The 27,450-nt window shown below is 34.2% G+C and overlaps 1 protein-coding gene across 2 annotated transcripts in view; it reads left to right on the top strand.

The window, feature by feature from the left end:
- Positions 1-16: 16 nt before the first annotated feature.
- LOC149787840 (ataxin-10-like) overlaps positions 17-27,450 on the top strand; it is a 118,719-nt gene continuing 91,285 nt past the window's right edge. The window contains exons 1-9 of one of the 2 annotated variants that reach the window (XR_016424115.1): positions 17-173; positions 3,862-4,218; positions 9,397-9,561; positions 11,818-11,895; positions 13,100-13,268; positions 15,891-15,999; positions 18,102-18,277; positions 19,119-19,182; positions 21,741-24,411. Coding sequence is in view for 1 of the 2 variants with exons in the window: in XM_089974058.1 (XP_089830184.1) it covers positions 25-173; positions 3,862-4,218; positions 9,397-9,561; positions 11,818-11,895; positions 13,100-13,268; positions 15,891-15,999; positions 18,102-18,277; positions 19,119-19,182; positions 21,741-21,934 (1,461 nt within the window). In the remaining variant the exon portion in view is untranslated. Of the gene's footprint in view, positions 174-3,861; positions 4,219-9,396; positions 9,562-11,817; positions 11,896-13,099; positions 13,269-15,890; positions 16,000-18,101; positions 18,278-19,118; positions 19,183-21,740; positions 27,342-27,450 lie in introns of those variants that run through there. The other variant, XM_089974058.1, reaches the window with a different exon arrangement.

Below are 27,450 nucleotides of genomic sequence, written 5' to 3' on the forward strand. Positions count from 1 at the left end.
CCATGTTGCTGCCGAGTTGTAAACATGGATTTAGAAGAAGATAGTTTTACTTGTGCGAGAAGAAAGTTGCATGAATCGGTTGTTACACCAATCCGACAGAAAGACTTAAACTGTGAAAGTTTAAATGAAACCCTGAAAAATATTTTGCATGAGATCAATCAGCGTGCGAATGGGTACTATACCAATATGATGCAATACGACGGCTTTATTCACCAGTTGTTTAACCAGTTACATTTTTAGGATCATATTGAAGAAAAATGGACAATTATACGATACTGTACAATCTTGTAAAACTACTGTTATATTCACACACCCTCCAGTTTGTTCCCCACATACACACACAAACTCCAATTATAGAAATCGTCATGGATATTTTTAAAAAATGCACAACATTTTGTCATTTCATTCATTGATTTATAAGTTCTAATCTGTCACCAGGGTCCCAAACACTGTAAACGTGTTTTGAATCAATCACGAATTTCTTTTGTAACACGGTCACCATATTTGCATGGGCAAATCTATGTTTTCAACACAGAGACATGATCAGTGTCTCCTTCTTTGATAATCTCAACAACAAAATCTGTAAATTATGGCGTTTCTTCTCTGAACACATATTCGAGAGGTCCTCCTTTTTATTTGTTCTCTTTGTTTTAGAAATATGAAAACTAGTCATTGCATATGTTGCTTGCAGAAAACAGTTTTTTATTAAATGGACTGTTCTAGAAACAAAAGGACAGGGTGCAGTCTGTCTGCTTGTTTACATAAAGAGTATCTGTTTGGTTTGAAACATCAATACGTAAACACTGTTAATAACCTTTTGGCACAGCCACGTTAGAAATTATAATTCACTGATTGAAAGTTCTTTGCATTTTTTAAAAATATCCATGATTTTTGTTTTTAAAATCCGTAGTGGGTGTGTGTATGTGAATGCTATAGATCTGTTGACAAAATTTCGCTATTTCTCTTTTTTTGTTCTCAGTAAGTCCACATAAAAATCCTTACTAACTGCTTTGATGGGGCAAATCAACTGCCATAAGAGGCATCCAGTTTCATACTCATTGTGTGAAAGATAAAGTGACACACAGCTGATAACTGCATCAGTAACACTGTTTAGAATAGTGTACAGTTTATAAGGTTTTATGTGGATCTTTTGTTCCTTATGTTCTTTGTTATTATCACAGAATAACATTTTGACATTTTTTATTAATCCCCAAATTAACCCCATACAATCATATACACATACATCTTTGTTAAAACTAATTATTTCATATAGTTTTACATAATAATGTTTTTATTAGTAGATGTCCTTAATTTTTGTCCATTTTGGTAATGTTCAACTCCCTGTCCTTTTTGTCAGGTTTCATTGAAAACACTTAACTCACCTGTCTAAATCTGTTTAATTAACATAAGGGGTCTTGAATATTATTTGTGTATTTTTTCAGACTCTAATCAATATTATTTTTCTTGTTTATCTTCAAACACAGTATGACCAAACAAATTACTTTAGACCTACTGTGGCAGAATTAAAGAAGGCCTTAGAGAAACTGCCTCCTTTCAGAATTAGTCACCTTAAGAGACCTCTTAGTTTACTATTCTGTCTCACCCATTTTGGGTTAGGGTACACATATATTCATTATCAATTACACCGGTTACAGGTAAGTCTTTTGTATTAAGGGAATACACCCTAACATACATAGATTATGTATTCCTTTTTCATAATTGTCAGGCAAGAAGAATATATTAATGGATAGTCTGTCCATATGAGGTAAAATATTCCTCACAGAATGGTCTCTATACTGCTCCATAACAGAGTCCCCTTTCACAATGCAGGAAAAACCTTTGGTTGATTTGTTTATGCTAAGCTCACCAACAAACTTTCCTTTTATGTCTGTCCTTTCCATGACCAGAGGGAATGGGCAGTGGGCATGTTCTCCTTCAGGTGAGATTATGTCTGTTTGCGGATGCCTTCCCACCACCTTGACTGCTGCCACAAGTTCAGAACATTAACTATGGTACCCATATTATTCTCCCCCAATTAGTGATCTTCTAAATCTGCTGATAGATCAGTCCAGGTCCTTACCCTAGAGAAGGTTTTTTTTTATTGCAAAGAGGGTCTATCCTGCACAGTAGTCCTCATATTCTCCACCATCATGCTTGGCTCAACTTAAACGAGCTATCCACCAGAACAAGTTTTCAAGCCAGGTTACCAGTTGCATCATTCAAATCAGAAGAGATTCTGTGTCCAAGGTCTTTGATGCCAGGTGCAGAATCATCTGAGATTGATGAAGTAGGAAACATGCTGATCCTAGCTGTCCCCATAGCTGATTTACTTTTTGTTTCTTTTCAAGAATAAACGATGTTCAATATCGAGGGCTATAGAGCTGTCATTTCCAACACACTTAAATTCTCCAAGGCTAAGGCAGTTGGTTCAGGTTTATATCTTGCCAATCTCGTCAAGTATTCTGAGCTACAAAGACATGTCTCCCAATATCTTATGCCCAGATGGAAGCTGTCTTGTTTTTTGTGGTCTTTCACCAAAACTCCCTGATGAAGCATTGAGTAAGGCCTCTTTCCAGGACCTTACATTCAAGACTCTTTTTACTTACCTTGGTATCTTTGAGAAGACAGAGCAGGCTTCTATCAACACTGGTCATCTCCAGTTACTGGCATTTCTGTTTTTTGCCCACCTGGTTTTAAAAACAAATCATCTACGTTAGTAGGTCTACTATGCATAGAGATCCCCAATCTCAGTAAAATCTTTGGTGGGTATGATCAAGACAGACTGTGATGTCCTGTCAGGGAACTACATACTATCTCACTGCTTCCATGGGAAAAGGAAGGATTGAAAACATTTTTCTTCCTCTGAAGGGGTCCTATGATATTCAGCTTCCACCATTTCAAGGTGGATTGTCACTGCCATCAACAGCTTATCAGACCCTTACTGATAGCGGCCTTTTTTATGAAATTAAAGCTCGTTAGGTTCAAGCCAATACAGCCTCATGAGCCTACTTACCAGTAAATCATATGTCTTTGGAAGACGTCATGAAGGTAGCATTCTGACAATGAAATATCACCTCCATCTTGCTCTGCTCTTTAGTACAACAGACAACAGGCTTTTTCCTCTAGGATCCATAGTTGCAGCACAACCTGTGGCCCAGAGAAACACCAACTTACACTAAGTCGAGTATTCCCCAAAAGTGAGTATATTCCATTTTCTCTGTTTGGATCAGATTTTTAACACAACCCACCCATCTAACTGACAAATTAAGCTATGCAGTGGGGATGGTTTATGGGTTGCTCCTATTAAAATTTTTTTTGGGGGGGTACAATTAATTTTAATTATGCAATACTTACACAATGCTATTACCAAATATTCTCCTCCCACCCCACTCTGATGTCCTGGTATAGTCATTTCTTACGAAAAAGATGACTGTTCCGTGGGCATGGAAGGTGAAAAAGTGGACCGTATCTTATTGGCAATTCTCTTGTCTGTTGGAGGATGTTTTCATATCAAATAGATGAAGTTTTTCAGCATGAAAAAATAATAGATATGCTATAGCAATGGGTAAGTATTGCATAATTAAAATTAGGTTTACCCCCTCCCCACCTACATATTACATCATATTAGCCATTGTATGATCAGGTTTAAAGGTTAGCTATTTTACAGTTTTAAAAAGGTTTGGAAAACTTATCTAGATTATTGAGAAAAAGTTCTAAACAACTTAACTTTGAACTGTTTATAAGTGAAGTCCTACTCTTAATTTTCATAACTTTTTTCAGAACACCTGTATTTAATCCTGAGAAGGTGAAATAATGAGTTTCATTATCATGTTTTTAAGCAAATGAAATTTGTCTTTCCAGCTGTGAATGTGACTCAGAATTTCTGGAAGATTTGCAATCTATCCTTGAAAACTGCTTATCGACTAATTTTCCACAACCTGGCCACTGTCGTGAGATTCAGTGTGCTACTGAGGCTTTCCGCATCTTCAGAAACTCTTGTGGATTGTGTGTGAATAATCAGTCTATCATACGAACAGAGTCGAAAATTCTTCTCACAACACACAGACTCATTTGCAAACTGAGGGACAGTCTGGATGGGGAGAAGGACTGCTGTGTAAATGTTCTTGTAAGATGTCTGGTTCAGTTCCTAGGAAATTATTGCACTGGAAACAAAGAAAATTCAGATCAAGTGTGGAGTCTCTTTCAGGACACATTTATGTAAGTTTTGAGATATTAATCGTTCATGTCTGTTCTCATCCCTGTTTAGTCCACCATAATGCAGATGTTAGTTGAGAATAGTAGGATCTACTGTAAGTGTCATACCAAGCAAATCAGTTCAACAAGTTACATGGTCCTTGATAACTTGGGACCACATTTATTCACACCAAAGTAAATCATTTGAACAAGTTACAGAGTTCTTGATAACCAGGGACCACGGTATTTTACACCGAAATTTGTATTTTCACCCTTGTAAGTTTTTCATGATGTGTGAAACTGAATGAGAAATATACAAGTATACATTTTGCACAATGAAGGTACCAAATTAAAGAAATCTGCATACCTTCAGCTGAGTAAACAAATAAAAAAAATCCAATACTTTGATAAATGAACTATTAACAGTAGTCTTAAGTCATAGATCTAGTTCAGCCTGACCATTTTCAACTGAATTTACTTTCATATGTCATCATGTAACAGTTGCAATTTCTGTTTATCAAAATAATGACACACCGACAGCAAGGAAACCATAGTTGAAAATGGAGAAATGCATGATCTTTTGTCAGATTGGTCATTTGTTGCAAACAAATAGACTAGTATCATGGCTAATCATCTGCCTTTTGATTTAGATTTCATAAACTTGATGACCAGTCTGCTTTTAGCACTAATACATATAAAGTTGCTTTGTGTGGTTCTGCTTTGATGGGAAATGGTCATAAATTAATTAATTAATAAACAAACAAACAAGGAGCCCTGAGTGGTCTAAAACACTCTCCTTTATGGATCACTGCCATCTCACCTCTGTCTGCGTGGGTTCGAGTTTTGGATTCGGCCAATGTTGGTATGTGAGAAAGCTTGCCATTAGCTTCTCGTGGGTCGGTGGTTCTTTCTGGGATTTTCCTGGGTTCTTCCTCCACCATTAATACTGGCCGCCATGTATAGCCTATCATGTGCTGAAAAATGGCATTAAACCCCACATCAACAACAACAACAACAAACAAACAAATATATATAAAAAATAATGTGTTTCAGGGATGGTCCTGGCTTTTAAAAAGCTGTCGCAAAAGAAAATCGCCAACCTCAATATTTTGTCGCCAATTTTCAAAAAGTGTTGCCAAAACAAGTAGTGTACATTTTTACAAGTGTTAATTTAGTCTATTAATGTAACAGGCAATGAAAATTACAAAAGATGGGTTAGTTAATACTTTAATTACAACAAGCATTAACAAAATGTTACAAAGTGTTACATGAAGATCCGTCGCGATTTTATGGCTGCCCACTTGTTGAATGCAGTTTCAAAGTCTAATTTTTCACATCTGTACATGCTGATTCTCATTAAATTCTCGAGAGATGAGATGCAGAGCTTATTTCTGATGTCAGTTTTTATGAGGTTCATCTTACAGAATCCACGTTCACAGTCTACAGTGCTGACAGGTGACACCAGTAGTCTCTCAACAGCCCCCCCCCCTTATGGCTAGCTTCACAAAGCTTGTAGCAAATTGCTTCCTAAATCCCAAGAATGATCACTGAATGCTGTATAAATTTTCTCGACAAGAAAAATAGGATCTCCATTCCCACGAATGAAACTTACACGAGTCAACACCTGGCAATACTGGACCGTATATATAAGCATAAATTCACACCCAATTTAGGGATTCTTTCTCTCCTGTATTTTGAGAAATAAATAATTATTATTAATTATGCAAAACTGTTCTTTTTTTGTTGCTATTTCTTGTTGCGGAGTTTAAGCCTCTGCAGCTTTAACACGGGACTGATGGCAAAAGGAAAAGATCAATGAGTAAAATGCTGCACTGGCGACAGATGTAATTGTGATTGAGATTTTTTCCATTTGCTTTGTATTTATACACAGTAGTTGGTACTTCAAAGGTTATCAGTTTTCTATGAAGGTTCAACAAAACTATTGTATTGGTATATGTATAAAAAAAAAGCAGAAGGATTAGCCATACAATTAATTGTATCTGTTCTATTCGCATCTTCAGAAGTCGGTCAGTTGTAGGTATAGTGCGGTAGCATGATTGACTGTATCGCAGCATACAGTACTCAGCCCAGATGTCAGCATAAGCAGATTATGATGTAACAATGCACTGTAAAGATGGGTTGTCAATAAGAACAAAGGATCGTTTGTGTAACAGACTGATTCCAATGCATTTCTTAGTCAAGTTTTTGGCTTCCTTTCGTTCTGCCTTTTAATTTATCCAGTCCAAATCCATGATTGTATGTACAAATTAAATAACCAAAAACTATGTCGCCAAAAAAATCGCCAGATGGGATATTTTTGTCGCCAATAAGGGAAAAAAATCGCAATTTGCGACGTTGGCGAAGCCCAGGACGATCCCTGGGTTTTATATGTATATATACTACAACTGAATTTGCACTGAATGGATATGTGCACAGTACAGTTTCCCATCTGATAGGCCACCCATTCTGCAGCAGGAAAGTGGCCTTGTAAGAGGGGTTACATTTCTAGAGAAGGACAATACAGAAGGTGTAACTAATTTTTAAATATTCAATGTTTTCGTGCATTAAAATAATCAGGTTATGGACTTCATGTGATAAAACTTTTTTGTTTGTTAAAATCAAGAATAATCATCAATCATTGTCCATAAAATTTGGACACAAATACATGGCTGTTAACTGTCCCTCTCTGTAGAATCTGGTTTTCACTTAGTGCAGTTGAATGAGTATTAATGATGTTTGTTTGAATCTATCTGACATCATGCTTCTCAGTAGTGATCAAATAATTTCACTCTTTTTGTTTAGTTGAATTGCATTCACCTTTCATTCTAAACTGATGACGTTTTGCATTTTTTGGAACAACGTAAACCTTCATTGGCAGTTTGTAATTATTCCATGAGGTGTTCATTGTTTACAAAGGAAATGAGCTTGTCTTTTTTCTTTTTTGTTTTTATTCTGGTATCATTTCAGGTACATTTCTTAATCTATGAGAGAAAATTACAATGTTTAGCATACCATTTTGCTACATGTATATGACAAAGTGACTTGTGCTGAACAATACTGTAATTCTCAGCAGTAAGCTTTTGTCATCAATAGTAATATAGTCAGTAATTATCAAATTATGAACATACAGCAGTAAGGATAATAAGATTACATACCTCTTTGTATGGATTAAAGGAGTTAATCTGCATGTTGGAACAAATGTAAATGTGTTGAGTTTAGATATCAACAAACAGTTCTGTACCTTGAGTACAGCGTCACAGGTTTCTTTGTCAAATACGTGACCTGATCACAATACATTATGATAACTTACTCTGCTACCTCCAAATACAGCCCTTCCGGAAAAGATGGAAGAATATCTTTCTGTTAATATATTATATATAGACAATGGGAAGCAGCCTTTCCAGGTTAACTCCCCTTTCTGCATGCTTGTTGGCTATTGTTATACCTGGTTTAAACCAGTTTTCACTATGGCTGTCATGTTATAAAGATGTCTTACATAGAATCCATTTATGATTTAATCTTATACATAAATTTCATATCATCCATCTTTTTTAGTGGTGTAGTAAATTAAAATGTTGTATATGGTGCATATGTTTTTGTGAATTGCGATGAATTTATTCATAGTTTTGCAATTATGGTACCGCTCATTTTTGTCACATGTGATTTCACTTCCTAACATTAAATTTCTCCTCTGTGTGTGTGTGTGTGTGTGTGTGTGTGTCACAACCAAGTGCAGGAAGAGTAAACAATATAAATTTGTGGAGGATGGACACTGGATGTATACAATTGCATTTTGGTGTGAAAAAGCAGCTCAAGGCAGCAAAAACAAACACACTTGAATACCTCATAATATGACTTTTAACATAAGCCTCACATCCACATTGTTAATTAGTCTTGTGGGTAATATCAGCTTCCCCCACCCCATGCAGACACAGAAACAGCACCAGAGCTTATTTTTTATGTGTATTCAGCATAAAGCATGGGTAATTCCAATTAGGCCATGGAATTGCATATGGCAGACTCAGAATTTTTTGTTAACAATTTCTCAACCAGTAGAATTAGTGTTTATATATTGTAATCCCACTGAGATAAGTCTAGGAATCTGCCGTTGAGGTGTGATGGATCACAAATATTTCCCTGTGGCTTGAAGGCTTGCAGTCATTTACTGCATCCATGTGTGAAAATATTAAGAAAACATGCCAGACATGAAGATTGTCAATTTGATCTGTATGGTATAGACAGATGGTCCATACCGATATGGTATTAAAGGATGGGCCATAATGCACTAGCCTGCCAGCTGAAAAAGCATATATTGTCTTTGATACAACATTCTGCCTGCTAACCAACTGGTCCAGCCATACGAACAAGCTGTGTATGATTACAATAGTCAAATCATCCAAACCATGTCTGGATTTCATTATTAAACCCCTCCACTTCTGTTGTCCTACCTTGATGAAGGAACTGTCAACCAATTTCATGAAGGAGAGTGTTTTTATAGAAAATCTAGTTTTTCTGCTTATTAAGGGCTGTGTAGATAGTACAAATACATTGAAATTGGACGTTCAGGAAGCCATTAGATATGGTCATATCCAAGTTCATCATATTCTTCACAGGAATGATTTGTTCCTGGATGACACAATACAGCACCATTCTATAGGAATAGTTATTGGTTCACACATAAACAACCTTACTTCACTCATTTGCAGTTAAGGGTGGATAAACAAGTCAGACCTTCTCAACATTTTGGTCCATCTAGATATGGAACTGTTAACACATATTAACTTTATTTCTTTCTTCCAAATACATCAGAACATCAGATAAAGTATCAAATAAGACATTATTTAGACAAGGAAGTTTCTCACAATTTCTTTACGTATTCTGTACAGGATGGGAGCTGTTACTGGTTAGTATGCTACTGGACCTGTGATGGTCACTGGCATATGGATTCTTCAACAGAAAACTCACATCTCAACCTCCTGGCAACACAGTCCTGATAATGTCAGACAGTTCGCTGACATACCTCTGTGTGTGTGTGTGGTGGTGGGGGGGGGGGGAATCACCAGACATTTACCTCACAGTAGGGAATACCTTCATGGGTACTCCCAATTATTTAAGTGCAACACATTCCTGTCTGGCTCAGTGACTTTATTTCCTAATTTTGCTTGTAATAATAATTTATATATTGAGATGTCATTATTTCAGGTATTTATTGAATTATGAAGATGACAAAGTCCTTAGTTACACATGTATGGTCCTCCACACCTGTCTGTCAGGGAAAGATGGCCTTGGCACAATTAGAGGTCATCAGTGCTGTGATATCCTACACAAAGTCATCAGTTATTTGACCAAACAGGAAACAGAGTGGGGGTAAGAGAAGAATATCCTCATATTTGAGGTCTTTTAACAAAACAGAGTGGGGGTAAGAGAAGAATATCCTCATATTTGGGGTCTTTTAACAAAACAGAGCGGGGGTAAGAGAAGAACATCCTCATATTTGAGAACTTTTAACAAAACAGAGTGGGGGTAAGAGAAGAATATCCTCATATTTGAGGTCTTTTAACGAAACAGTGGGGGTAAGAGAAGAATATCCTCATATTTGAGGTCTTTTAATAAAACAGTGTGGGGGTAAGAGAAGAATATCCTCATATTTGGGGTCTTTTAACAAAACAGAGCGGGGGTAAGAGAAGAACATCCTCATATTTGAGAACTTTTAACAAAACAGAGTGGGGGTAAGAGAAGAATATCCTCATATTTGAGGTCTTTTAACGAAACAGTGGGGGTAAGAGAAGAATATCCTCATATTTGAGGTCTTTTAATAAAACAGTGTGGGGGTAAGAGAAGAACATCCTCATATTTGAGGTCTTTTAACGAAACAGCGCGGGGGTAAGAGAAGAATATCCTCATATTTGAGGTCTTTTAACGAAACAGAGTGGGGGTAAGAGAAGAATATCCTCATATTTGAGGTCTTTTAAGGATATCATTCACCTCATCATTAAACTAGACTCTTATATCATTTACAAAGGTTGAAAAGAGGTTGAAGCAACAAGCTTTGTAAAATTCAACAAATTAATTACCCTAGAATGCAAAGTGAAAATGTAAAGAAAAGAAAAAGGAACTTATGATATTGCAAATTAAATTCCAAATAATCCTAGAATTACAGACACAATTCCTAATAATTGAAGTTCTGAATAACCTTAGTGGAAATCCAAAATAAATCCAATGCTGAAAGTGTTGATTTACATGTGGTGGCCCATTTCCAAGAATGTTTTTACTTTTAAGAGCATGTTATATTTCTAGAGAAGAATAACTTGAATTCGATAATTTTAATAGATCAGATTCAAGCGCAGGTGACTTTCTAGACACACCACAAAGTATGCTATTGATTCTGCCAAGATCTTAAAGCATGAGTGAATAATTTTTCCAGTAACAAGATTATATATTCCTCTACTTGACCTCAGGTAATCATTAGCATTTTCTATATATAATTTTTCCAGTAACAAGATTATATATTTCTCTACTTGACCTCATATATATATATATATATATATATATATATATATATATATATATATATATATATATATATATATATATATATATATATATAAAACAGCTAATATCTTTTGGAAAATAACCTTTTAGAAACTCCTTAATGTTCACAAAATAAAATCTTAATTATAATTAGAAGGTTAATTAATTTATAATATAACATATGACACTCATCAAGTAGTCTACCTATTTAAAAAGAAACAGCAAAAATGCAAACAGTTCAGCTTAAGATAATAATCCTCACTCTGAGAGTCAAACGTTTACAAAATTGTCACAAGGTCAGTTACTAGATACAGTGTTTCATTATCGTCACTCTGAGAGTCAAACATTTACAAAATTATCACAAGGTCAGCTACTAGACACAGTGTTTCATTATCCTCACTCTGAGAGTCAAACGTTTACAAAATTGTCACAAGGTCAGCTACTAGATACAGTGTTTCATTATCCTCACTCTGAGAGTCAAACATTTACAAAATTGTCACAAGGTCAGCAACTAGATACAGTGTTTCATTATCCACAAGATATAATAAAATATAAAATAAAATAATTAAAAAAATAACAAACAATGCAAATTAAATATTCATTACAGTATCAAGGGCCATATTTATAAATATGTATTGGATGGCAAGTGTGTGTTAATAGCTGAAAGTATAATTATGCATTAATATCATGACAACATTGATATGAAATAATCATTGATGTTAAATAATCATACATATTCAAGATGAAATTTACTTTTAGAACTTGTTTGACTCTTTGCTAATAACTACCAAAACAGAAAAAAATACTTAAATACTTAACTTTGCTAAAAACTTCTTGTTTGTCCAAGAGTTGGAATGATCATCCAGAAATGTATTCCTTCATTTGTCTTGGCTATGGAATCATTCTGTGCTCTTACATATGACAACATTTACTAGAGTTTTAAGTACATGTCTCCCATAAATCAAACGAAATTTTCATGAACTTGGAATCAGTTTGTGTAACATCCCACATACTTTGTATCCGCATGTTTTTAATATGATAATGTGATCAATAGATATAACTAATAAAAGTTTAATAATTTTTTTACTGCAGTTTGTACGTGATAGAAGATGCCCTTATGATGCCGTGGTTTTTGAACGATATTGAGAAGTCTCTTAACTTAGAAGAACTGTAAGTTTTACTCTGATTTTTATTTCTGATTGATTGCTTTAATAGTATATCAGACATATATGAACTGATTATATCATAAATGAGTCTGATAATGTAAAATCACTAAACTTACAAGAATAATCTCTGGCATATTTAATAATTGATTTAATCCAGTAGTGTAACAACTTGTAAATGCAGCCCAACTTTTGTCTTTGTTTTTTCCTATGTTTGAAGAAAAATAGTGTATTGAAGTGATTAGAAGTGAAAACTGTTTCATACATCAAAGAAAACTGAAAATATTTTATTGTTAGCTTTAGATTAGATACACAACTTGAACATAAATTGTTGGGAATGATTTCAACATTTATCATTTAATCTCAGTGACAAGTATTGCTATTTTATAAAACTGTTATAAGTCAATTCCACCTTCAAACTGTACAAACCCAGATCTGCTATCACATAAAGACCTGGAAGATCTGGGTCTATGCAGTTTATTAGGAGTAATTGGTAAAACATGCATCATAGACTCTGATCTGACAGCAGATCAGGGTTTTTGTTACTTTTGCATTTGGATTTTGACTTATACCCAAACATTTACGGTATGTTTGACCAAGTAGAAGAATATTAGTCTTTTTGCATGTGCATTTATATAGGTTTTGAATATCTGAATGACCAGCCATTGCAAACATTCTTAGAAGATATATCTGTGATCCTTTTTGTTTTAAAAATAATCATTTTCAGAATTATGTAGAGTTTGAAATATAATTGACAAAATATTTAGTATTCATTTATGTACCACTGAGACAACTGAGAAATTGGTGTTTTATTGATTTTTTTTAAGAATGAAAGATTTTTAGCTGAGATGTAGTATCTTTCACTTCAGCATTGTTACAAATTCTTTATCTCACCTCTGTCTGCGTGGGTTCGAGTCTCAGATTTGGCTAATGTGGGTATGTAAGGAAGCTTTCCAGTAGCTTCTCGTGGGTCGGTGGTTCTTTCAGGGGTTTTCCCGGGTTCATCCTCCACCATTAATACTGGCTGCCATGTATAGCCTATCGTGTGCTGAAAAATGGTATTAAACCCTAAAACAACAACAACAACAAATTCTTTTTTTCTGATTGAAAAGCTAAGATAAATATCTTGCATATTCCAGTCCAGATTTTGACATTTACATTAGCTGATATATATTGTCAGTAATAATTTCAAGCTTTTAATTTTGTTCCAGATTATTGGTGAATGAAGTCCTGTTGAATATGCTAAATGCTTTGAAAGAAAATGATGAGTCGAATACAAGGGCACCAGCTATAGAAAATCTCAGAGTTGTAATGAAGAACTTCAAAACCAGTGCATACAAGATTTTAGCCCTTGGTGCTCCTAATGCTGATGACAGTCAGGTAAAATTACTAAAACACACATGGCTAATTTAAGTCTTGTTCACCGAATTTATTTATCTTATGCATTTATGTAAATTATCAGGATAATTGTACAGGTGTTCTTTGATTTACAGATCAGGTTTACAGATTATACGGAATGCTGATCAGGTGTGGTAATATGCAAGCGTTCTACTGACCATAAGGTCAAAGTTAAAGTTTTCAGGAATTGGTATTTGTTGCAGATAAGGCAAGAACTTTAGGCATGCGTGAATTTTGTCATGTTGTTGGTTGCCTAGACACAGATTTTACATTAGTGGTCATTAAAATGAAATTTCTGAAACAAGTTGAATAATTTGTAGCTCAACTGGTCATGGGCCTTGATCTGTCCATCCATGGTCATCATCTGTCCATCCATTAGCCCAAGTTTGTTATCACTACTCCTAAACTACTTGGAGAATATGAACCTTACTCACACATTCATTCCATGGTTGGTCGTAAATTAAAATATTCTACTGAGACATCCAATTTAGCAATGGTTATCCTGAAAGCTTCTTCGTTGTTTCTCCCCCTGAATGGAAATTCAAGTGGGGTTTTCACTGAAGACCTATTAAGATGCCTAGTTGATCATGAAAGATAATTGTTCCATTCAGACATTAAATGTAGCTGCCCTAGTGGCCATCTTGAAAATATTGTTTTTGCTACTGATCTAAAATGATGGTCACACCAATAAGGTATTTTCTCTTAAGGACTTCTTATCATGTTTTATGTGTCATATTTGAAAATGGTACCTGTCTAATGGGGGGCCCTGAGTGACCGAGTGGTCTAAAGCGCTCACCATTACGGATCACTGCCATCTCACCTCTGTCTGTGTGAGTTTGAGTCTCGGATTCAGCTAATGTGGTTATGTGAGAAAGCTTGCAAGTAGCTTCTCATGGGTCAGTGGTTCTTTCCGGGGGTTTCCCGGGTTCTTCCTCCACCATTTATACTGGCTGCCATGTATAGCCTATCTTGTGCTGAAAAATGGTGTTAAACCCTACAACAACAACCTGTCTAATGTCCAGTCTGGCTGTCATGATGGCCATCTTAAATATCTTGCAATTGCTGCTCCTTTTGAATAGAGACTTGTATAGACATGGGGTTTTCACTGGAGACCTCTTTATGATGTCTTTTTGATTGCAAATGAAAATTGTGCTACTTGGACACCCAGAATGACTCTCACATTGGTTGTCTTGAAACTTCTGTTATTGCTACTCCAGGCAAATGGATGGTAATATCAATGTGGGGTTTTCACTAAAAGACTTCTTGTGATGCTTAGATAGTCTTAAATGATGTTACACCAATGTCCAGTACAGTAGTCATGTTGAAAAACTTGTTCTTATTGTTACAGCTCATGAAAAGAAAGTCATATCAGTTTGGGCTTTTTAACCGGAAGATTTTGTACCATGTCTAGTTGAAGATTAATGAAAATGACATCCAGTATCACTGCCACAGAAGCTATCTCAAATGTCATTATTGCTGCTCCTCTTTGTGATGTGTACTTGGTCAGAAATGAAAAAAGGTGCTGATTTGACATCCAATATGGCCTCCATGGCAGCCATCTTAAATATCTTGTTATTGCTACTCCTCATGAAGGGAAAGAAATGTGAATACTTCTGGTCCCGAATGAAAATGGTTCCAATACTCTGACACAGTGATCATCTTGAAATTCTTGTGGCTGCTTCTCCTCGATGTTTGGCCATTCTGAGATTGGGTTTTCACCTAAACACCTTTTATTGTGTCTTATTGATCATAAATGGTCTGACATCCAATATCGCCACATTGACTGCTTTCTTGACAATCATGTTATCACTATTCCTCAATGGAAAGTCATATCAACATGGGGCTTTCACAAGAAGACCTCCTATGTTTATTTGCTTTTAAATTAAAATGGTGCCAATCTCATATTCAGGATGGCCACTATGGTAACCATATTGAAAATCTTGGTATCACTGTATATCCTGAACGGGAAGTCTTATCGAAGTGGGGTTTTCACCAGAAGACTTGTGATGTCTGTTTGGTCCCAAATGAAAATGGTGCCAATCTTACATCCAGTACAGCTACCATGGTTGTTAATTTGAAAGTTTTGTTATTGTTGAAAAATATTAGAGATAGTTTCATCACGTAGAAGTGTTTTTAAAAAATGGACTATGGGCTGTTCAATCTTTGAAATTCCTTTTTTGTTCAGTTGAAAATCAGATCCTGTGATGGATTCTTACTATTCTTTAGTGGATTTTGACAAGCAACAGCCTTTAATTGATTTACTAAAACTTAGTAAGATTTTATAAATTACATAACAAAATATAGTTTATTTTATTCACTTAAATTGCCAGTAGGGTGGTAAAATGGGTCTAACATAGAGGCCTTGAATATGACATCATGATGTCATTGGGAGATATTACATATGTAAAAATATTTGAGACAGGTTTACAAAGTGTAATATCAAGTGTGTCATGTGACAAGTTCCTTATGTCACAGGGAAATAAACATGTCAGGGGTGGTGTTGTTATATACATAATCTTAAAATGTCCACATAATTCCTATGGATGATGAACATTCTGCTGTATTGAGCCCACATCAGTTTAGACCTTTTGTAAATATCAACAGATGAGCCTGAATACAGTGAAGCAGCTGGAGGTCCTCTGTCTGGCTATGTCTCACCCTGGTCTATACAAACCATTGCAGGAGGATGTGGACCTTGTGACATGTGCTGTCTGTAGGTATTGGTAAAACTGTATGCACTGGTAAATTAACTGACTGCTGTAGTAGAACTTAGTATTGTGAAGGAAGAATTTTTCATACAGCATTTCTTCGTGAATTTATCCATGGTATATACTTGCTTATATGATGAGTCCAACTGCAAACTGCACAGACTCAGATCCATCAGTGCATAATGTGCTGGCAGATCTGGTCCATGCAGTTAATTAGGATTTGCCATAGAATAAAAAAACCTTGACCCTAAATCTACAGGTACTTTATGATACGGCAGGTCAGGATAATTGTTTCTTGCAATTTGACTCAACTTATAAATGAATAGATAAGGTATAAATGCAAACTAATTGAACTAAGGCAACTGTTTAAAGATCAGTTATAGACATTTCTATTTATTTTTAATAATCCAGACCAGAAAACCCCATTTTCATTCCTATTATATAAATTTGTATGGTGTCATTTACAAAAGACAATGTTTAAAGTATGGGTTGTGCACGTGTTACCTGCCCCTGATATGTATGCAGAAATGATGTATGACTGGAACAAAAAGCCTGCTAACATGAAGATAGTAGGAAATTTTCATTAGTTTATGAAATAGTAGTCTTATGGAAATGTAAGAAATTCAGACAACTGATGCTACAGCTAGAGAAAATATTTTCATTGAAAGATTTTGAGATTTAAAGGAAAACAAATGATGACACTTGTTGGAAAGAATTATGAAAGTACTTTGCACTCCATTTTTTATTGGTAGCTTTTTTATTATATGAGTCACTTTAGGATAATAATTACATTAAATCCCATTAGCGAATACTTTGAAAGTAAACTGGAGATTTTACAGTGGTACAAAGGTGCACCTGTCCCACTTAAATGTAATCCCTTGTCTCATCCCAAAATACAATTTTGCCTTGTTCTACTTGTTATTTGTTGCTTGTATTTCCTAATGAGGTATCTAACAGGCAAATGAAGATATGTTTTTCAAAATTTCTCATCTCTGTTAAAAAGTATGACCTATTTGTCAACATTCTGTCTCTCTGACTTATTTTCACCAGATGAGTGCCTAAATGATCTAAATCTAAATGTTTTTTTTCCAGAATTTATATGGTTTTGTGATCAGTGTGTCCACTACGCTTGGAAATAAATCAGAATCATCATATAGGGTCTGCTTGGAAAACGTTTTATAATACTCCCAGTTTGACAGAATGATCGGTAGATTCCTATATTCTTCATCATTATTCAAATTATGACACTTAATAATGAAATCAAAGTACACATTCAGGGAAAAACAAAATCACTTATTCTCTTTTTATCACAATTTGTGAACATATGTGACACAAAATCCATGATTTATACTTGATCTGATAATTTTTTTAATTGCTGTTTTGTAAGGTCTGGTTAACTGTTTTGTAATGTCTGGTTAATTTGTATTTGATCTAATAGTATTTTAGAGGCTGTGTTGTATGATCTTGATTAATTTGTATTTGATCTAATAGTATTTTAGAGGCTGTGTTGTATGATCTTGATTAATTTGTATTTGATCTAATAGTATTTTAAAAGCAGTTTTCTATGATATTTTCAAATAGTAAGAAAAATAGAAACAAACACAAAGGCCTTGAATCACAGAATTAACTGAGGACATCCTACCTTTGATTTCCTGTTATGGAAGCTAATTTTGTATTTTATATTTAAGTCATCTCTCTCTCTCTCTCTCAATATTTACATTTTGCTAAGTCCGTTTTTTCCATTGTATAGCTAATATTTGTATAAATTTTCATATGGCACTATTGTAGCTTTTATTTTTTTATTTTTACCAGGGATTTGTTCATGTACTTTTACCGTGTTAGCATACCATATTTTGCAGCGTCCAAATAAGATGGACACTGCAGGCATAGCCACTTAAGCAGGATTTTCTGTTTCAGAGATGACATTTTCCATATTTTGTTCTTCAGATTATTTGACCGCAGAATAGAATTGCTTGCATAATATTTTTTTTTAGGGGTCATGCATGGTAAGACCAAATTATTCTAGATATTTATCACGTACTCTGCCATGATCGATATTTTATTGTGAGTTTGTCAACTCCATACATCTCTTTAAAAATAATTTCAGACCTTCTTCAAAGTATAAACGAACTGGGGAAAGAGGGAGACAACTCATTCAGTGCTGTGGAGAAGATGTCACAGAATCACTTGGTGGATGTACAACATCCATCCTATGGACTTAAAAAGGATTTGATAAGACTTATAGGAAATTTAGCCTATAAGAATAAAACTAACCTGGATAAGGTAAAAGATGAGCTTATTGTAGGACAGGGAAAGTAATGAATTATGGCAAATATTTTTTGTGAAGGTATAGATCATGATTGCAGTAACACTATTATTCCTTTGCTTCTTTGTCTTTATCAAATAAATCCAGCAAAACCTCTCAAGACCAAGAGTGAAAACTCTCCAGACCAAATTAAAATTTATATTTGGAATATTGGGGGGTGGGGGCTTACTGAGTTTCTGGCTTTTCACCTAGATATGAGATACTATCAGATCTATGACCTAACATACAAGAATGCACAAATATGTTTTGACCAAATAAAATCAATAGCCAGTCAAATTTTCAAATAGATATCTGTGATATTAGGATATTATTGTATTTTTGTATGAGTTCTTATCTTGGTTGTTTATTGTACACTGCATTGGCTTGTCACATACATAATTGAAATTTGGTTTTATGGCGTGTTTTTTTGTGTAAATTAGCATTTGGGACTGAAAGTCTGTGTTGATTTTTATAGTCGAGAGATGACAGTTTACTGTGTTACAATTTGAAAAAATTATAGAAGAAATTGTTCAGGACCAGAAAAGCATTTTGATTTGAAGGGAATTTTCAGTTGATTGAGGTTTTGATGTCAAGAAATTTCAGAGTATTACTATATAAGCTTGCCTATATGTTGGGTCCAACTGCAAATAACATAGATTCTGATCTATCAAAACATAATGCACCTGTAGATCAAGGTCTACTTTGTTCTGATGATTACTCCTAATAAACTGCAGACCCAGATCTGTTGGTGCATTTAATATTTAATTAATCTAGGTATGTTACATTATCATCAGTGATTAATATTTCTTTATGTTTCAGGTAAGGGAACTTCATGGAATACCATTAATCCTGGACTTGACAAAGCTCGACGAACGTAATCCATGTATCCTTTATAACAAAGTCAAGTTTATTTAAGCATAATTGTTTTTCTTCATTTTTTCAATATATTGAATTTGAATATAGTGACTAAAGATACAAACAAATTTAAATACTAATTAACTAAATAATGATTAATGTCCTGCATTTTATTGATCTGCTCAGGCACAGAATCTCGTCGTTATTTGAAAGCAGTTTTCACCAGTTATCAAACAAAATCAATCTTTGCTGTCAACTCTGTATCGTGATCAGAAACTTTACCAAGTAAGAAACCTTTTTAAAGATAATTACTTGATTGATTACTAAAACCAACACAAAAAATACTTTTTATTCTAAAATTTCAACTGAAAATCAAATTTAACCTGAAAAATACAATTAATAAACCAAATTTATACATGTCCAAACAACGAGACAGGATGGCAACACTTTGGATGAAACAAGGGAGTAGAGTATATCTGGTACAGCTAGTAAATTGTTGAATTATTTCCCTTATATCAGTTGTCAAATAATGTCTGATGGACCTCATAAGTCATAATTTCTGTTGTTCCAGTTCCATTTAATGTTTTTCATTTAAAAATATTAGCTATATAATCAAATGACCTACTTTGGTTATGATTTGAATATCTTGTTAACAAAATGCTTTGAGCTTTCATCAGTATAAAATAATAATGATAATTTTTTTTATGCTGGAATTTCTGTTTGCCATAGGAGGATAGCACTAAAATACAGTGAAAGGTTATGTACTTATATTTTTTCTCACTGAAAGCTGATCGAACTGATGTTCTTAGGGGTGAAGTGTTAAAGTAGGGGAGTAGAAAGTTTGGTAGTTACTTCCAGATAATTGCTTTTAATTCTGTTGATGAACCTGAACAGATCACTTTCATTAGATGCAGTCCTAAAGGATTGATGACGTGTAAAAACATCATGCATACATAACATCCAGAGATGATTAGCTGTCAGTTCACATGCAGGCACCTTCTTTTCTTGGTCACTTTCAAACATCTGTCACAAAAAAGAATGGATAAATATTAATTTTTATTATACATGTGAAAATATTTTACTGACAAATTGTTCACCATTGTTTATCATAAGTTCAATTGATGAATGACTAAAAATAATACATGGTTGGATTGTATCATTAAGATGTAACTGACCTAGGTATGGAAACTACTGTTCTGTCTGAAACCATATGAAATGTGTCAGCATAAGCGGTTAAATTTAATTATATGACATCACCATAAGCATATTTTGATGTTTCTTTATGTCACAGTTCATTCATCATTTTGGCTGTTTTGGTTGATATAATGTGTTCACTGGCTCAACATGAAAACATTGTCAGAACTGTTGCAGTGACCTTACTAGGAAATAGAGAAGCATGAATTTATCTTTTCAACATTTTTATAATAAACAGAACACATCTCAACATAGTGGTCTTATTAAGATCACCAAACTCACATGTGAGCAGAGTGAAAAACAGGTTCCATTGTCTTAGACACAAATGAATTTTTAAACATAATTGATATGCAGATGTGCATTATTTTCTCCATGTAACATATATGTAACACAAAAATATGATGTTTCATCACAGTATTAAATAGGAGTTTAAGCTCAGTGATTTCAGCAGTTGGACTTGTCAATTAAATTACTATGTGTGAATGCTAAAATGTGGTAAGATATGTTCTCAATGATAATACTTGCATGCAGACTAAAATCTGTTGCATGACCTAGATCTGTCATTACTCAGGTCTACCATTGCATGACTAATTTGAAATTTCAAAATTTGTCTTATCTCGTTGCACGACCCACAACTTTTTTATATGACTTGGATCTATGATTGCATGACTCAGATCTGTTTGTGTAAGATTTTGTTATGTTGTTGCATGACTCAGATATATGGTTAATTGACTCAGATCTGTTCGTGTAGGATTTTGTTATGTTTTTGCATGACTCAGATATATGTTTAATTCAGACAAGGACATTCTGGATTATATTATTGTAATACATCAAAAGATTGTTAATACATTGCCAAATTCCAGGCCATTGGCACAATAGTACATTTGAGACTTAAGGTTCATCAGCACTTCATAATGGAATTTATTTGGAACACCATTGGAATTTAATTTAACTTCATGCATTTGAACTTGTGATAGAATTTTTAGGACTGATTGGGATTTAATACACAATACTTTAAGTTCTTTTTACATTTTCAATTTGTATTCTAGGGAAATAAATTGTTCTGTTTTACAAAACTTGTTGGTTTTCACTCTTTCTGAAACTTAGTTTAAGACCATAGAGTAATAGCATTTGCATGTAGAAGTGCTTGATGGATACTGTGTTGACTTTGTTGAACCATTGAGGTTTATTTGTTGTAAATATATTGCACAAAAAAAATTGTATTTAACTTTTAATTTTGATTTGTTCTTCATGTCATGCCTTTTAGTGTAAAAAAAACCTTTTAATTCTTTTCTTTGTTAACAAGTCACATGACTCTTTTCTTAGCCAGAATATAATACTGTGAACAGAGTACCATCTTCTTGACATTGAATTTCTTAGCTTTTGATTCAGTCATCACGCAGTGGGCAGTGTTTGCTATCCACAACCTTTGTGAGGGTAATAACAATAATAAAGCTGTTCTGGCAGGGATTAAAATGGAGGGACTTGCTGACAACGTTCACTTGCTTCAGGAGTTTGGTGTTAATGCAGAACTGGTTGGTGAAAAGATTGTTGTTAAACCAGATCCTAGCAAGGAAGACAACTAAATTTTCAGAGACAGACATCATTATTAAAACAGATCCTAACAAGGTAGACAACTAAATTTTCAGAGACATAATTAATAAATCAGATCATGGCAAGGAACACAGCTAAATTGTCAGAGATAGACATCACTATTAAACCAGATCGTAGTAAGGATGACAGCAAATTTTTTCATTGGCTGACATTGTTATTAAACCATATCCTAGCAAGGAAGATGGCTTAATTGTCTGTGGGAGATGAATTGCATATATGCATTGAATTATTTCCATCTTTTATACTTTCTTTCCTTTGGGGCCCTGAGTGGCTGAGTGGTCTAAAGCACTCTCCATTACGGATCACTGCCATCTCACCTCTGTCTTTGTGGGTTCGAGTCTCGGATTCGGCTAATGTGGGTATGTGAGAAAGCTTGCCAGTAGCATCTTGTTGGTTGGTGGTTCTTTCTGGTGTTTCCCCAGGTTCTTCCTCCACCATTAATACTGGCTGCCATGTATAGCCTATCGTGTGCTGAAAAATGGCGTTAAACCCTACAACAACAACATATACATTCTTTCACTTTGGAAAATGTGTAAAAATACAGTTATATACAGTTTACTGATGCTATGTATCCTTAACTTCATAAGTATAAAAAAAATGTATTTTTTATCAACTTTTTAAAATACAAGGCATCATTGTTTTGCATACTTATTCAGTGAAGAATATCTATTCTAGGTGTATTAAAAAAAGAATGTGCAGTGATTCTTCATGACAACAGTGCTGCAATGGTTAATATCATATACTTACACCAGGTGATACTTGTTTGGTTCTCATAATCTGTTTGTGACAGCATCATGAAATTGGGCAGAATCGATTAGTGAGAAAATCTCTAGCTGCGTTGTTCATCTGAAAGCTCAACAAGAAAGACAAAGAAAATTTAAAGCATCCATATTTGACATGATAGTCTCCAGTTTATTAAATCAAGAAATTAAAAACTCACACAAGACTTCGTTTTTAACACATTGTAAATTCACTATTTTACATCAGGCACCAGTTTTCATGGAGTACCAGTTTTGTGGATTTCATGTTAACTACAAAGTGCCAATTTTAAGACACAACAAACACTGAAATACTGTATTTGCTGGCCTACAAGTCGATACTTTTTTACCAGAAAATTTTGGCTTCGTCATATGCTCAGAATTGATTTATATATGGATTATGTCATTCAAATCGTTTTATCGTATGTCATGTAATTTCTTGTATGTAAAAAAAATTGTCCAAGTGTGTGTAACAATAATTATCATTTTGGGGAAAAGATCATGTATGAAAAAGTATAGGACCTGACATTATGAATGATTTAAAATATTTACACAATCATCATTATTAAATTCACTTACATCAGATGCAATTGCACTAAAGCAGCATGCAGTGGTAATATAGTTGTTTAAATTTGATTACATATATGTGTATTAGAAGAGACAGGTTACGGAATGAATAACCTTGACAAAGACAGATATCCCATTGCATTTTTTCTCATGTGCCTCAATATGAATAACCTTGACAAAGACAGATATTCTGTTGCATTTTTTCTCATGTACCTCATGATGAATAATCTTGACAAAGACATATTCCATTGCATTTTTTCTCATGTACCTCATGATGAATAACCATGACAAAGACAGATATCCCATTGCATTTTTTCTCATGTACCTCATGATGAATAACCTTGACAAAGACATATATTCCATAGCATTTTTTCTCATGTACCTCATGATGAATAACCTTGACAAAGACAGATATTCCATTGCATTTTTTCTCATGTACCTCATGATCAAATGAAATATGCACAGATATGAAAGAGAGAGAGAGAGAGGTGTAGGTTTAGGATGGTTGTAATCTGTATTGTTTAGTAAACTTTACAGTTGCAGTCTTGTTCATGAACAATGGTAATACTATATTCCATTATCAATTAACACCTCTTAGTAAACACTTCCTTCTAGTTTTAGTTAGGGTATCCCTTATCAAACCATGTGGCTTTGCAGTGTTATTTACATGCTAATTAAATATGCTACAGTTGTGGTCAGGTCACTTCCAGATAATGTGTTTGAGAGCAAGAATCAGCAGATGAGATAAAATTAGTGAGGTTACCAATAGGGAAATTAGGCTACCCATAGGATATGTGAATAGAGTACCATGTAATGCCAGAAAATGACAGGTGCTCTCTTAACTGGTGACACTTTTTGTACTTGCCAACAGAACTGTCAGAGCAGTTAAAAACAACAACACACATGAGTAAAGATCCAAGTTGGATGCCACCTAAGTACTGGAAGTGTGCATGCAGTGAGTCTTACTGAAAGGATATACTTATTTGTTGGGAATGGAGAGGTCATTTTACTTGCAAAGAAAACTAGACATCATGCTAAATGGTCATTATTGGGATTTAACCTAAATGGAGTCTGTATAGATATCAATATTATGAATGTTTAAACTTTGAAACTGAAGGAGTATGGTATGTATTTTTATAGTTTCTGTTTACTATTTAATTTAATTTACAGTTTTCTCTTTTTGAGAAAAGCTTCATCTGAATAGGGACAGTAAGGTACAAAATAGCATGAAGAAGTGCTGCTCTCTCTGTCTCTCTCTCTCATTTATCGGGGCATATTTCATTTTGATGTGCAAGAAGAATAATGTCATGGAATACATATGCCTCACTCTCTCTCTTCTTATCAAAACTGGATAAAGCATTTTAGCATCAGTGATGCAACTTTCTTATTGTCTGTAATCTGAAATAGCACACAATAATACCATTAATGAAACCAGAAGTTACTGTAGTTTCATTCCACACTGCATATCAAATTTTATCCAATCTAGTCAATAAATTTCAGGTTAGTTTCATTAAATGTAGCTAAAAGTACCTAATTCATTCACAATGCTTCATGTTCTTGCGTGCCCTGACTCCCAGCGCTTGAGGAAACTACTAGAATCTTCATCAATTAAAATTAACGTAATTGATTTGTTGTCTGTTATTGCTTCTACTTAAATGGTTGATTAAACACCACTGAAGCAGCAGCACATGGAGGACTTTATGGTAATAAACATTTATGTGTGATTTTGGATTTTTAATGTACCTTTAAAAAAAATTCAGTCTGCAGTGTGGCAGTTTATAGTGATGTCTAGTATTGGGTCATCATGCAGTAAACTTTAACATGATATCTCTCCCAGTCACATTGTCCTGACACCAGGCCGACCAGTCCTAAAATTAACCTCTTAACACTGAGCACCTTGTGAGGCAGCTGCTAGTACCATTTTTATAAGTCTTTGGTGTGACTCAGCTGGGATTCAAACCCACAACCTCCTTTGTCCAAGGTTGATGCTCTAACCACAAGGCCACCAGAGTGGTATAGTAATACACATTTACTTTGCATGGTAAAACACAATGGAATATGAGGTAGTAGAAATGCATAGTTCATGATGACTTGCCAAAATTCATGAAGTGCCCCTCCCCCATTTGAAAATTATTGCCCACCCCTTTGATTGCCTTAATTTGGTAATTTGGAGAGTGTAGGAGGGTTAATACAAGTGTTTTCATAGGTTTTGTGTAGTATTTGGATTGTAACAGTTTGTAAAGTGATCTGAGGTGTTTTTTCTTTATACAAATGTAACAGTTAACAGTTAAGATTTTATGACAACTTTGACTTTATTTTCCACTTTACAGGAGATGGGGGGATCTTACCGTGACAATATTTATGATCCACTGGTTAGCCACAGACTATCCAATGAAATGAGTCATTGTTTGTTTTGCTATCCAATGAAAGGAATACTTTTTTACAGTTTATCTTGTCTTCCTATCACATGAATGATTGTGCTGAGATTATGTTGTTACCTGGTCAGATTAGGAGAGTTGATTTAGTTTGCCTGCAGCTGATCACAAATCAAAAGTCATTTGATGTAAGTTATAAATGATACAGCTTGTAAGGAATGTTGAGGCTCTAGACTCTATCTTGAATGCAGCACTCCTAGAAAAGTCAACACTTTTCCAAAGCTTTATGGATATCATGTTGACTCAGGATTGATTAATACACACACACACACACATTGATTGATGTTACAATCCTTTTGACTATGTTTTTCCTCTTCATGACTTTTCAGATGTTATCTGCTTTGGCAATATAAAATCATAGTTATAAATCCAACAAACAACTGATGTCTCTATTCAAAAGATATGTGTATTTTTATAGCAAAAAAATCATTCCAATAATTGAAGTTCTAGCCTAAGGCTCATAGTTGTGGATTGTGAAGAATTTAAATCTAGGTGATTGGTGAATGACTTGACCTTCCAGAGATGAGAAAATAGGCCTTGGGGTTTGAAATGAGTTGGAAATGAGCAGGAAAGATTTGAAATGTTTCCCATAATTTGTTTCCTTCTGTGAAGTCTTGCAGTAGAGACTAACTTTTAAAACAAAATAGGATTTTTTTCTAAATGCTTCATTTAATTGTATTAGCAGAGACAAATACTTTTTGCTTTGATTTTAAAATAGACTTTATTTTAAACACTTTAATGGCTGTATATTTTGTGCGCTCAGTATGCAGATGGCTTAAGAAGAATTTTTTATTAGTCATTTGGGTGCCATTCCAAAGAAAGCTATTACCTATCTATAACAGCACCATTTCCAGATGATGAAAATATTTGGTTCCTTCTGTCATATATTTTCAAATATATCTAGCAAAACATAGAAAAAATATGTTCAGATACATGTCATACCATAAATTTATCCCAAAACAAAAAGCAAGGAAATTCAAGGATTATATTAATGCTAATGTTAAAGGTTATTATCATTAGTCTGGGTTAACTGCAGAAGCATTTACTGCATCCAATGCAATAATCAACATAATCACTTTAGAAACCAATCAAATTTTATTTGTTTAGATCTTTAATTTTAACCTTGAATGGTAAAGAATTTAATTGTAATATCTGCAAATAATAATAATAATAGTTCCCCCCCCCCCCCAATTGTCTGCCAAGATAATGTCCATAAATATGTTACCATTTTGTTTTACTCTCCCTGTCTTGTGTATTGTCAAGTGCCCTACAGTTCGGTCCATTCCTTTTAAGTAAGACATAATCTGCATCTCTTCATGTTTTTAATCTTATTTTATGTTTCATCTTTTGGATCGTCATAAGCTGATTTTTTAATTTTCTTCAGTTACCTAAATACAGAATTCACTTTTAATTAGTGCTCTTTTAAAATGCTTTGTTTGCTTATATTTTAAGTTATGCGTCATATGTTTTGTCCATGTGTATCTGTGTATTATGCAGTGGTTGTATGTCTTGATGTGATACGTCTTTAGTGATTTTATATCATGTAAATAGCTAGACAAATTTTATGTTGAATAATTGTGTTAAATTATTTTAAATAAATCTTATGTTATCTTGAATAATGTCTGATCTGATCATACCTGGATAGATGGCGATAATAATAATTACGAATTCGTGGGAAAATGACACCTGGTGAAAACCATATCCTGTGATAACTGCATTGCACTCTAT

Source organism: Sinohyriopsis cumingii, chromosome 11, assembly GCF_028554795.1.
Source record: "Sinohyriopsis cumingii isolate HCF-2022 chromosome 11, ASM2855479v2, whole genome shotgun sequence".
Classification (NCBI taxonomy): domain Eukaryota; kingdom Metazoa; phylum Mollusca; class Bivalvia; order Unionida; family Unionidae; genus Sinohyriopsis; species Sinohyriopsis cumingii.